The sequence below is a fragment of the Styela clava genome, chromosome 14 (genome assembly GCF_964204865.1).
Source record: "Styela clava chromosome 14, kaStyClav1.hap1.2, whole genome shotgun sequence".
NCBI lineage: Eukaryota > Metazoa > Chordata > Ascidiacea > Stolidobranchia > Styelidae > Styela > Styela clava.
The window spans coordinates 1,827,633-1,841,326 of record NC_135263.1 but is presented as its reverse complement, the minus strand read 5'-3'; the positions used below and the strand labels follow the sequence as shown (position 1 = coordinate 1,841,326).

Sequence of the window (13,694 nt, the reverse complement as noted above, 5' to 3'; positions counted from 1 at the left end):
TGACATTCACTATAATATAGATGCAATAATTCGGCACTGCAAAATAAAGAACACCCCCGGAACAATAATATTAATTGACAACCTGAAAGCCTTCGATAAGGTTGACCACCAATTCCTATTCAATGTCTTGCAACACATCAGACTTGGTCGCTAGACTCTTAACATCATCCAAAGTATGTACTCGAATATAAAAAGTCGCATTGACGTTAATGGTCGGCTGACGACAGAAATTACCATCTGCAGCGGCATAAAACAGGGATGTCCCCAGAGTATGTTGTTCTACGCTATCGTTGTTGAGCCCGTTGCAAGATCTGTGCTTCGAAATACAAACATCCATGGAATAAAATTAGGAAGTCATGAGCACAAATTAGATCAGGATCTGGAGGATCACACAAGACTGGGCTGTATGTTGCATAACAGGTCATTGGTCATAAAATACGTCATTGGATTGGGATTAATGAATGGTCGAGAGTTTGCAAAAAAGAAAGAATAGCATTCGAACTCGGGTACTCCAGACGATTACCCATGTAAGTATATATATTATATAGCTATGGGTAAATTATTTCTGACCGTTACGCCCGTAAGCAAATTACATGGGTGCAATCAACTCAAGCTGTTATTGTGCGACGATCTATTCCTCAGTTTGGTTTTCTTATATTCATGCGACGGAGTTGGTTTAACTAAAGCAACCGGTGGAGCGTAACATTGTAAACATCATGTTGATAATAAATGAAGCACAACCGGTGTTAGCAAAACGATGTAATTTGCCGACGTTTCGAATTTCTATACAGAAAAACTTCATCAGGGCATGATATAGAAAGAACACAAGTGGATATATATAGAGCAAGAAAAAGAAAACAGGAAAAAATTATCATGGCGTCAACTCTAATCTAAAAGGATGATGATAAGATATAATGTATAAATAAACAAACAAAAAAATTAATTGTGACGTAATAATGGACGATTGTATGTTAATTAAGTGGATAAAGGCGTCCAAGTATCTTCGACGTAACAATATACAAACATGAGGGGATGTGATTACAATCTAAAGTTCTAAACAGATTCTAAAGGTTTACATAATTTCAATGGAATCTTACAAAGCTTTCCTATGTAGCTTTGTGCGAATAGTCTCTGGCACCAATGATGCCATAAGGAAACGAGCTGAACTATTCCAAAAATATACAGAACTGCCAAAAAGATACTTTTCAAACAAAGTAGAGTTCAGACAGGCGTTTATTTGAGTATATATTATATTTACATTGGTAAAATTTGATTAATCTTTTTAAATATCAAAATATTACGTACGGCTAAGAAAATGTAACTAATCTTCACCATTTAACTACCGGACTATTGTGTCTCATCAAAAATTCCAGGGAACAGAAATATTTTGCAAGAAGAATAATCATGCTTTAGAAATATGATTACCTAACACTTGATAATACAAGCCCGATCTTTCTTGTCATGTGGTTCGATCAATTTTCTCAAAACAGTGCCGTTTTAAAAAAAATATTTCTCGCTTGTGGCTTTGCATAGAGTATTCCCATAGTGTGTGTACCAAGTTATGGCGTCAGGCCATAATTTTATTGCGATTTTCGTGATCATCCCCCCCGCCCATAGGTTTCAATTCCGCCCTGCAAAGATATTAGATTCACTTTCTGGTTTCCTGTTGATTATTATCCTCCCGGAAGAATGGCAAGAGTATAAAATTAGCAACACTGCAGCATTTTCATGGTACCTGTATGACGAGTTGACGTTACAGTCTCAGGCAACTATTAGGATTGAAGACGGCTTGATGACATGACAAACCTCGGCGTGTCGTCCGGTTTAGGGTATCAGTTCATGTCGTGTACCGGTACGTGGTTAGACAATTATTTGTATAAAATACATGGACTTAATTATTACCGGCATTAAGATACCGTATATCTTCACAAATGTGTCATAACTTACTCAGGTCAAAAACGGCAGCGTAGACTACCGGTAATCAGACAGTGCGTTGGAAAGTTGTCTTTCTCTCATCCATCAAAGCGATAGAATATTTTGCTTGTTCCTCATTTTTACCCAGCTCTATTCGAAGGTAGGAGATTAGGCCCGACGTTAATACTTAACTGCCATAAACCAATTTAATGACAGCGTACGTTTTTTTATTCAAATATATGAAATTTTGTACTTGCGTATAGTTGTTACCAGTTTCCTACTGGTAACCTTATGGTATTGATATGCTTATTTCGCCACCGTAACGATATCATCGCGATTAATGATAGTCTACTGCCAATAATGTACTATACTAGAGCCTGGAATTTCTAGTAGCAGTATAATGCGGCCAATACTAATTACGCTAAAACCCTTCTTTTCCAAATACGTGGATGACACAATCCTGGATGCACAGCCCATGCATAATAATTGTGTATTCAGAAAAGCATTATAATTCCAGCAATCAATAAGACTTTAGAATCAGCAAGGTGACTCGTGTAGCATTTCAAAAGATCAGAACTTGTTACTTCTGCTCTACAAAAAAAATGCCAGACCAGATGGAACCGCACCTACCACATGATAGACAAATTACTGGACATGCGATGGGCTGCAATTAGCACATTAAGTGACCCGACTGTTACACAGTTGGGGAACTCCCAAATAATTGCACCAAAACCTCGGACAGGGAGCTCTTTCACAGAGTAAAAACGCTTCTAAAGCCATTCCCAGATGTCACCGATATACTGAGGCTATACATCCCTGTCCCCAAAATATCCTATTATAAAAGGCCTTAAAAGCACCCGAGAGTTGAACAAGATGAAGGCTGCTGGGTAAAAGATTTTCGCCTAAAGGTGGATGAAGAAATGGAGCAGAGATTTTCGTTCAATATTGGGGACATATCGCATAAAGCTGCTGCACTGGATACAAGATATAAATTGAAAGGTTTAGGTCCTGTGGTCTCGAGTAGGGAAAAGTATTGCACTCATTTTTTCTTCATTTTAAGTTGGTCTCGTTCATAATACAATAAATGGTGATTTTTCCTATAAGGTGAAAAATGACATTGTGTATTACATTTACAGGTTAAATGTGCAGTGTGCACTAGAGCTGTACTTGGTAATGACACTCCAAAAGCAGACGGACTCATTCAGAAGCTGTGGCCGTATGGTTACAGTTATCAACTGTGGTAAAAATCCTCAAATCGGCACTTGACAGCGCCTAATCTGACTTTTTCAGCGATACTAAGTCAGTTCCAATGGGGGATGGAAGTAACAGATATTTTGCTATGAAAGTTTTCCCAGATACCAACGATTCATTGATGATGACCTACCGTGAAACTAATTGATGAGAATGATAAGTTTGCTTTCGATTCATCAAAAGGGTATTACTCATTTAATAACCACAACACATCAAGCGAGATATTTATTTTTTGTAGTGTTTGGGATCTTTTTTTTTTGCAGATTGTAATACTTGATAGATAGATCAGATTTGCAGGGGATAAAACCCAGTTACGGCCCAGAGACAGATTTATTGAAAGTGTGCAGAAAAAACAAGTATCCTTCTCAGGACGTGATGGCTACAACAGCGTATTTATTGCAATACAGTGAAACAGACAAATAATTTAAAAATATTGATTTCGCTCGTTAATCAGATACTATGAACGATGATTTTTATGTGAAAAGATTAGCCAGTGACATGTATGGCAATTCAGATATGATCTTCCCCAGAAAGCTATTTTATCACTGTTCAAGAAAGCTATTTTATTTATTAAATCTCCTACTTAATCACAATTTTGCCAAACATATATTTCAATCTAGATCTTCTTGCCAATAGTTTCGTCTCGCAGTCTCTCTGCAAAAATTTTATATATAGAGCAACCTCATTTACAATTTTGTCTAGGTTGCCCAGTTTAGGTCTTTTGATACAATTATTTAATGTTTTCTGTTGTATTTCTTTGCATCATATCCGTTCATTTCGGGCAAGTGTTCTTGGCAAAACAGTCAATTTATCACTAACATTACCCACTAATACTGTAAGCGTGAACACAATTAGGTTTTTTTCAATACAAGTGTATTGTGACCGTTCATTTGTTGGTGCATAGATTGAAGGCAATAATTTGTACAGGGACAGGACGCGTCTTCAGTTACCCTGTAAATCGGAGTCATAGTGGGAGACATTAGATTACGCATAAGTCACGCATTACCACAACCATGTCTCTCTGTTGCATACCAACTGTTCATACCAATACAGTAAACGGAGTCTGAGATCGATGTTTAAAATCCTTCGGAGTAAGCAGTGAAGAAGAAAATGGGAATATACAGAATCTTCCTAAGAAATGAATGCCAGAAGATGGCTTGAAATTGTAACCTGTGGCCCAGAATGTCCGATTGGATCGCCACATTATGAACGCTTAAAATGACGTGAAGAAGAATTCATTCAGTAATTTTTGGAGTGGGAGGTAATCTCTGTCAGCTGTCAAAAAAGTATCATTATATCTTCCAGACGGACTTGTATTTTAAATTTTATATAACGAGGTTTATAGCAAGATCAGGGGCCCCAGTCACAAAGCTTCGTTACCGGTTAACGTGTTAGTTAAGGCCGGTATACACGGCAGTAGTATAACTCACCGCACAGCGACTCTCCGCAGTGTGCACGGAACCACAGTTCTGCGCAGTGTACTGTGACGTGAGGTCAGGCGGGAAACGGACTTGTCCTTCGTCTTTTGTATTATTTCTGTTTTGGATATTTTGGGGATCGTTGCAAGATTAATTTTATTAAAATGGGTATCGTATCGCGAAGAAGAATAAGTCGTTTTCGGTCACGGCGCTCGACATCAGCTGAAGTTATTGTTTGTGGTTCTCTGTATTAGATTAAAAGAGGATGAGCGCTGTGTCGGCAAGAGATTGTGGATGCACCCAATACTTTGCAGACGAAAGGAACATGGTAATTTTTTTTTACAATACACTAAATGCATACGTCTCAGTCTCACGAAGCCTATACTCACCTTCTTTGCCTCTAATTTCAGGAGAATACTACAGATTGGTTAGGGAGATGAGAATGGAAAGAGAAGCCTATTTTAAACAGTACTTCCACATGACACCATCTACATTTGACCGTCTTTTGAATATGATAGAGAGCAAGATTGTGAAACAAACTACAAATATGCGTGAACCAATTCCGCCTGAGGAACGACTTGCAGTCACTTTGAGGTATTTTGAAATAGGGTTTTAACCCACAGTATGAGTGAAATCGTGATTGATTGATTAAAATATAAATGAACAGTACCTAACGTTAGTCTACATATGGTAGTTTATCGCTAAATACAACATATATTTTTCAGATATTTGGTGACGGGGGATTCATATCAGACCATCGGGTTCTCTTACAGGATTCATAAAACGACCATATCGCGAATTATTCCAGAAACCTGCGCTGCAATATGGGATTCCCTGCAGCCTGTGTTCATGGCAGTCCCAAGTGAAAATCAGTGGAAGAATATTGCAAACGATTTTAAACAATTATGGCAATTTCCAAACTGTGTTGGAAGTATTGATGGGAAACATGTTGTCATACAAGCTCCTGCAAACAGTGGTTCATCATTTTTCAACCATAAAAAAACTTTCAGTCTGGTACTGCTTGCAGTTTCAGACGCAAAGTACAGATTTATTTACGTGGATGTTGGAGCGTATGGACGGCAGAGTGATGGGAATGTTTTTGCTTCATCATCTTTTGGAAAAAAACTCCTGGATGGTTCATTAGACCTGCCAAAAAGCACCATATTGGAAGGGATGATGGAGCCACTACCACACGTTTTTCTTGGTGACGAGGCTTTTCCCTTAAAAACCAATTTGATGCGTCCTTTTCCAGGTACCGGATTATCAAGAAGGTCCCGTATTTTCAACTATCGCCTCTCGAGAGCTCGCAGGGTTGTGGAGAATGCCTTTGGCATTATGGTATCTCGATTCAGAATTTTCCGCAGGCCTATATGCGTATCACCAGCCAGAACAGACCATATCATTAAAGCATGCACAGTCCTTCACAACTTTCTTAGATATGATTCTAATTATTTTGAGGCGGATTTCGTAGATCACGAGGTCAGTGAAGGTGCAGTGCAGTGGAAGGCCGAAGAAAATTCAGCAATGTTAAATATCAGGAAGATTGGAAGGCCGAGTGCGAAGGAGGCAGTAAAAGTTAGAGAACAATTCAGCGAATATTTTGTTAGTGAGAAAGGGGCACTGCCATGGCAGGATAAATATGTGTTCTCGAGTGGTCGAAATATGATATAAATGCACTATCCCCCCTATCATTTTTTGGTTTTATTGCTTCGTTTCACCTTTTCTGAATAAAAAAAATTTTGCTTCCGACTTGGTTAGCGGAATCTTTCATCTTGTTTTTATATATGTTGCCGCAGTGGAGATAATAGCAACTACGAGGGTAAATCACCAGACTGGTTGACATTTTAGGTACACTATTGGGTTAGCACTTACAGGGATGTACGAAAGCTACTTGTAGTTTATTCAATAGAGTATTTAATTTCATTAATGAGATTCATGACTCCAACTTTGAACCTCCATCTTTTTTCCACACTCATCGTCTTAACCTCGTGAGCCATGCTCAACAAGAAGAGTTCATCAGGATCTTCCTGTATTTTCTCTAAAAACAAGAAACATTTATATATATATATAATTTTGGTTTGATACGTACCAGTAAGTACATATTTTTTTGAGTGATCTGAAGCATAAATATTTCACCAAAAATTATTTACACAAATGAGAAAATCAACAATTTAAACTAAAATAATGTAGGTGTCATGGTACTCGTGTAGTACGTGAATCAAGATGCCAGACATCGGAACATAGTATGTGTACCAGGTTAAGGTTCAACCCTAATTTCAGATACAAATACTACAGAAGGCACTTGGCTAGAATTCAAATTCTTAACAGAACTAAAATAAGGGAAATTGGAATAAAATTATGTCCCAACCTGATACACACACTACGTTCAAAGCGTCCGCCATCTTGGTTAACATCGTACGGGAGCGCCAATTTTTTTGAAATAGCGACTCAAGATGGTTTCCAGGCATCCAAGTTATGAACCGCGATTCACTTTATAAGAATCACTGCTCGACTTGACTTACCTGATGACTGCTGCAATTTTTCTAACACAGCACTGAGGTCATCCCGGCTGCTTTTACGCTTTTTTGCCACAGGTGGTTGAAATTGGTCTGTTTCATCTGCTAAAAAAAGAATGGCATATTCGATCATATAATAGTATAGAGTTCAAAAGCATTTTTTCAGAAAAGCGAATACAACTTATTTATTGCAACAGTGCATGATATTAGGGTATTTCATAATACAGTATTATACGTCTGACAATTAAAATTTATAAAATATTTTAAAATCATATTTTGGTGCTTCAACATCAATTTTGTTCGAAATATGTTCAACTATAATTTTTTACATTTCCTAATTCTTTGCCTCATATTTTTTAATATGAAATCTAATTTGGAAATTGATAAAGATACCATACTCAAAAATAAAATTTTTGTATAAACTTCGAATAGTACATTATTCAGTGTTGGTACCCTGAAAGTTACCTTTATGCATATCCTGGTCAACTACAAAACACGATTCTGGTCAAAACTAACAGCCTTTCCTTGGTAAAAGCTTTATTATCAAAAGATACACTGACAATATGTAGAAAATGCAGGCTCCTTGTTCAAACACCCATCTCCTCATGGCTGTAAACGGTTCAAGGAACTCTAAGGATCTCATAAGGCTCCACTCAACCCGATGACTTGCCGCCGCACCAGATTTCAATTCTGCCCTTTTCCCTCCTATATTTATCTCGAAGGTTTTTCCACTTATTCTCGCATTCTTGCCCTTTACAGAATATGAAGAGGAAACTAGTTCTTTGTAGCAAAACATAGCACTTTCTTTAAAGGCGATTCAACTAAATTAACCAATACCGATACCTCGTAATCTAGTCATCATTTAGCTTATTTACATCGATTAGGCTACTATCATTTTCAGCAGTATAAAACAATTCATTTGCTGCAAAATTGGACTAGTTCCTGACAAGCCATAGGCCAAGTCTAAAAAAATTAACTACACTAATCAGACTACTTACATGGCATACCCATCTCTCGAGCTATCTCTGCCCAAGCATTGCCTTTGAAATCCTTTCGGCGGTACGAGTCCTGTGTGGTATTATACAGGCAAGGATATTCCTCAACTAGAGCAATGAGTTTTTCCTCCATATTAAATTAAAACTGACTACCGCACCTATTCAATTGCTGAAAAAAATCCAAATTGGTGAAAGCTCGATGATTTGAATACCGGTAGTCTAACGATATTGTCAGATTGTGGTAAACCATAAGAACACACTACTCAGCACAAAATTAATTACCATGGGCGGATAGGTACCGGTACCATGTCCGAACCCGCAGGTACTACTACTATCTACAGATGATACAAATCGCTCTAGTAATTCTGAACTTCTACACTCTGAAGCCTATAGTTATAAAAGCCAACTCGAAAACCAGGAAAATAGTTCAAAACTTTCACTTATCACATGAAAAACAACCAGTTTCCCTTCGGAAACCACCAAGACGAGCGGAGCAAGACTGTCAGTACGGCGAACTGCGTTCAGAAAACGCTACTCGAGCGTTCGCCAACGTAGATAAACTCAGCGCAGACCACCGCAGACGAATAAAATAAAACAAACAAAGAAAATACGGTGCGGTGAGTTTGCACATTGTTTCGCATCATTCGCATCATTGTTTGCTGTCCAAGATTCACAGGTTCTTCGTACATAATAAGTAGCTTAGTTAAAATATTGTCATAATGGAAGGAAAAATTGACGAATTAAATAAGAAATTGGAATTGATGGAATCCAGAATTACCAAAAATCTAAAACTGGAATTAAGAGCAATTGTAGGAGACAGTATGAGAGATATTCTGGAAGAGTCAATCAGCGAACATGACAGAAAAATATCGACCCAAATCAACGAATCCGTCCTGAATAATACGCAACAAATGGCGGAAAAACTAGAAGCTATGTTCCAACAAAATGACGAATTAGTTGAAAAGCTGGAGTGTCTACACATGAAAAATTCAAAGCTTGACACCGATCTCAACACAGTGAAGGCAAGCCAAAATTTTATTAACGCAGAGTTCGAAATTCAAAAGGACTACCTAATGAAGCTTGATCAAATGGTTAAAGATCTATCTGAAAGCAACAAAAGCCTGTTGAGTTTGTGCACTACCCTTCAAAAGCGTTTCGATACTGAGCTGGAAGACCTTGCTCAGTATATACGAAGAGAAAATCTGGAATTTCATGGAATTCCATTTAAGAATGATGAAAATACAGACAGGATTATAGTGGATCTGGGCAGACGATTAGGCATCACTGTTGAGAGACTTGACTTATCCATATCACATCGAATCCCAAGGAAAGATGGCTCTAACACTGGACCTATAATAGTTCGCTTCACCAACAGAAACATAAGGAATCAGTTCATTGCCAAAAAGTACGACACCACCAAAATTAAAGATTTCGGCATCGCAGGTATGACTTCGCTTTATATTAATGAAAATCTGACAAACTTTCGAAGTAATCTCCTTTATAATGCCAGACTCACCAAAAAATCCAAAATGTTCGAGAGACTCTGGACAACAAATGGCAACATTTATATGAGAAAGACCAAAGATAGTCCAAGAATCCCAATAAAAAAGCTGTCAGATTTAGATAAACTATCGTAATTGCATTTTGTTAAATTCATACCTAGTACAGTACAGCAATTTTGCTCAAATTGCGCCAATACCTTGCTGACTTACAACAATATTTTTTGTACAACTTGTTCAAAGTGTTTTTTTTTCATTTAATTATTGTCCAAATAGAATAGACAGCAAACTAGAAACTCTTGACACGTCATATTTCAATTATATTAATGTCAAGCCATGTATGTCTCTTGAAACAGTTGATAGCGTTCTGAATAATTTGAAAACTCCTAACTCGTCAAATCACCAATTTACCTTGGCTCATTTTAATATTAGATCATTACAAAAGCATATCGATGAGTTATCTGACATTATAGTTGATTTAGATTCATTCCCTAGTGTAATAGCAATCTCAGAAACCAAACTAAAAAGCGATCCTGTGGTTAGTATTAGAGGTTACAATTTCTTACACACTCCGACCAAAACTAATGCTGGTGGGGTTGGATTATACTTTAAGTCAAATTTAAATCCGTCGCTGGTTAACAAATATATGTTAGGCATCACCTCTTGTGAAGACCTGTGGGTAGAAATACCCATTAGCTCGGGGAAATTCTCTTCAATCATTGTTGGAGTTGTATATAGACATCCAGGTTCCAATGAATCAGATTTTATGAATGCACTAAGCTTAACTTTGTATAATTTGGCCATAGATAAAAAAAAATTTGTAATACTAGGGGACATAAACATAAACTTATTTAGCTGTTCAAAATTCACAAAAGATTTTCTTGACATGCTGAGGTCCCATGCCACAATTCCACTGATTACACACCCAACGAGAATTACTAGTTCCAGTTCTACTTTGATAGATCATATATATTCAAATATCAGCGAAAAAAGTGTTTCTTCAGTTGTCTGGCAAAATTGTTTGACAGATCACTATCCAATTTTTTGTCAATTTCAGATTAAACATGCATTATCCCATAATCAACACAAACTAAAACGTGATATGAGAAATTTTAATTCCACTAACTTTGCTCAAGATGCTCAAGAATTGTTTGATTCTTATGACCTTTCTAATGTTGATAGTCAAAATTTCAATTTTCACTTTGAAGATTTTGTCTCAAAAGTATTAGGTCTATGCAATAAACATGCGCCAATTCGTAAATTAACTAGAAAAGAACGCCACCTAGAGAGAAAACCCTGGATAACCACTGGCATTTTGCGTTCTACCAAAGTGAGAGACAGATTGCACAAAACTCATTTTATTAATGGTTCAATAGAACAAAAACTTCACTATAAAAAGTATGCTAACAAATTATGCCATCTAAAAAATAAAGCCAAAGAGATACATTTTTCCAAATGCTTCGAAAAAAATATAAATGACCCTAAAAAGACTTGGAATATAATAAATTCATTGTTAAACCCTAATTCTAGCAGAAATGTACCCCAAAAGATAACCAATCAGCACTCTGGGGAGGTTATTCATGACAGTATCAAAATTTCTACAACATTTAATAATTACTTTTCTCAGATAGGGAGAAATCTAGCCGCAGTATTTCAAAGCGTAAGTGATCGCGAACACCTTAAATTTATGGGGGCCCCAATCGTATCATCCATGTTCATGGAAGATGCATCAGTGATGGAAATAAAAAATACGATAAATTCTTTAAAAACAGATAAAGCAGCTGGGTATGATAACATACCGGCATATCTCTTGAAACATCTTTGTGGGTCTATTAGTTCTTCACTGTGCAAACTCTTTAATTATTCCATGTCCCTTGGCATGTTTCCAGACCACCTCAAAATAGCTAGGGTTGTTCCTGTGTACAAGGCTGGAAAAAAAGATGATGTTTCCAATTACCGTTCCATTTCTATTCTTTCGTGTCTCTCAATTGTTTTTGAAAAACTAATACTTGCTCGGCTAAAAAACTTTTTAGACAAACACTCAATAATAAATTGTGATCAGTTTGGTTTTCGAAACCACCATTCAACTAAACATGCAGTCTTAGACATTATTAGCAAATATTACGAAATCATTGATAAGGGATTGGTAGGATGTAGTGTATTTTTAGATTTGAAGAAAGCATTTGATACAGTCGATCACAGAATACTCATTAGCAAACTCAAACATTATGGAATTCGTGGTAGTGTAAATAAATTATTTTCTAGTTACCTGAACAGTCGTAGTCAATTTGTCGCTCTTTCAGGCAGTGAATCTGAACATGAATTTGTCTCTGTAGGAGTCCCACAAGGATCGGTGCTCGGTCCAACTTTGTTCTTAATATATATCAATGATGTCGTAAATTCTACCTCAGCATTTGTCAAACTCTTCGCCGACGATACCAGCACAACCTCGATTTCCTCCACTGTTGCCATTTTGTCCACCAAAGTTGAGCAAAATTTAGATAATATTTCTGAATGGATGAAAGCTAACAAATTAACAATTAATCCTGAGAAAACACAAGTACTATTAATTAATCATCCCTCTAATAAAAAGCAGAAGTCTTCCTCTAGCCTCCATTTCACTTTGAATGGTGCTAACCTGAAAGTTTGCGACTCTGTGAAATATCTTGGGGTATTTATTGATAACAGGCTAAATTGGGACACCCACATTAACCACTTGAAATTGAAATTGTCCAGGGCTGTAGGAATTATAACAAGGTTAAAAAGTTTAATTCCCAAAAAAATCCTTCGAACTGTTTATTTTTCCCTCTTTTATGCACACCTACAGTATGGAATTGTGGCTTGGGGCTCAGCTGATAGAAATAGACTCCATGCTCTGTCAGTCTTACAAAATAGAGCTGTCAGAGTTATGAGTAACACCCCACTGCATCATAGCATGAGTCCTATTTATAAGGGAATGAATCTTTTAAAACTTAAAGATGTGTATATTCACGAGGTTGCAAAACTAATGTACCAATTCAGAAATAACATGTTACCACAGGCTTTCGATGCATACTTTACTGACTGTGGAGATGTCCATTCTTATTACACGCGCTCAGCATCTAAAGGTGCTTTTTTTATTTCCAGGACAAATCTCAAATTTGCTCAAAAATCTATAAAAATTGCGGGTCCCAAAATTTGGAATGATATACCTGATATTTTTAAAACATATTCATATAAAAAATTCAAATCTGAGTTTATGAAATATATCATTTCTAAATATTAATCCTGACACCAGTGGTATTACCAATTTGACAGATAAGAATTGGAGGTCAAAAGTTCATTTCTATCTCGTTTTCTGTCAATTGTATTGTGGGTTTCTTTTCACTAATGATTATTAACGGAGGCAAATTTATGAACTGACAACCCGTGACACCCACTGTGTAACCCATGCCACTGACTTACTAAGCATATCTACAAATCTCCTGATCTATAACTATGCAAGCTCAGACTAGTACATTTTACACTAAAAGTTCCCTGTTCTTTAGTTAATCTGTTCTGATCTATAACTATGCAAGCTCAGATTAGTGCATTTTTTTTCAGTTCCCAGATCTGAAAATATACAGATCATACATAATAAATGTTGAGTGTAAATAGTTATGAAATTTTTCTATTGTGTGTTATCATAATTCTATAGCCAAATCATGATCTAAAATGCCAGCACTTAAAATTGTATATTTTCTTGGGATATAATGTCTGGTATGCATGGGTGGAGTCCTCATCATTGTGCTCAGTGGTGCTACACTGTGAAACTTTGTTATAAAATTGAGATGATTGCCCTCATAAGATCACAAGACGAAATTGAATTTGAGGTTGAACAATAACTGAAGAATCTCATGCAATTATCCATGATTCTAATTTATGTAAATTTGTCCAGTGGAAATCATCTAGACCTATTAAAAGTATGTGTGGTTTTATGGTGGAATCTAAAATTGCTCTACTGACATTTAAAATATCACATTGTATGTATATTATATCATAAATCAATATCTGTTCAGTTCAGCAGATATCTGGATGAAATTTTGCTATTATATGTAACCTGTAATTAGGTTTTCTTTATGC

At 36.5% G+C, this 13,694-nt stretch overlaps 1 protein-coding gene across 1 annotated transcript; it reads left to right on the top strand.

The window, feature by feature from the left end:
- Window positions 1-8,771: 8,771 nt before the first annotated feature.
- On the top strand, window positions 8,772-9,751 carry LOC144432119 (uncharacterized). Its single transcript, XM_078120209.1, has 2 exons — window positions 8,772-9,537; window positions 9,605-9,751. Exons 1-2 carry the CDS (start codon window positions 8,814-8,816, stop codon window positions 9,664-9,666), a joined length of 786 nt encoding a protein of 261 aa, XP_077976335.1. The 5' UTR covers window positions 8,772-8,813; the 3' UTR covers window positions 9,667-9,751.
- Window positions 9,752-13,694: the final 3,943 nt, after the last annotated feature.

Excerpts from the sequence above, each read along its gene's own strand:
- LOC144432119 (XM_078120209.1), top strand. The coding sequence starts at position 8,814 with ATGGAAGGAAAAATTGACGAATTAAATAAGAAATTGGAATTGATGGAA. Across the intron at positions 9,538-9,604 it reads TAAAGATTTCGGCATCGCAG|ACTCACCAAAAAATCCAAAA; the intron begins GTATGACTTCGC and ends TTATAATGCCAG.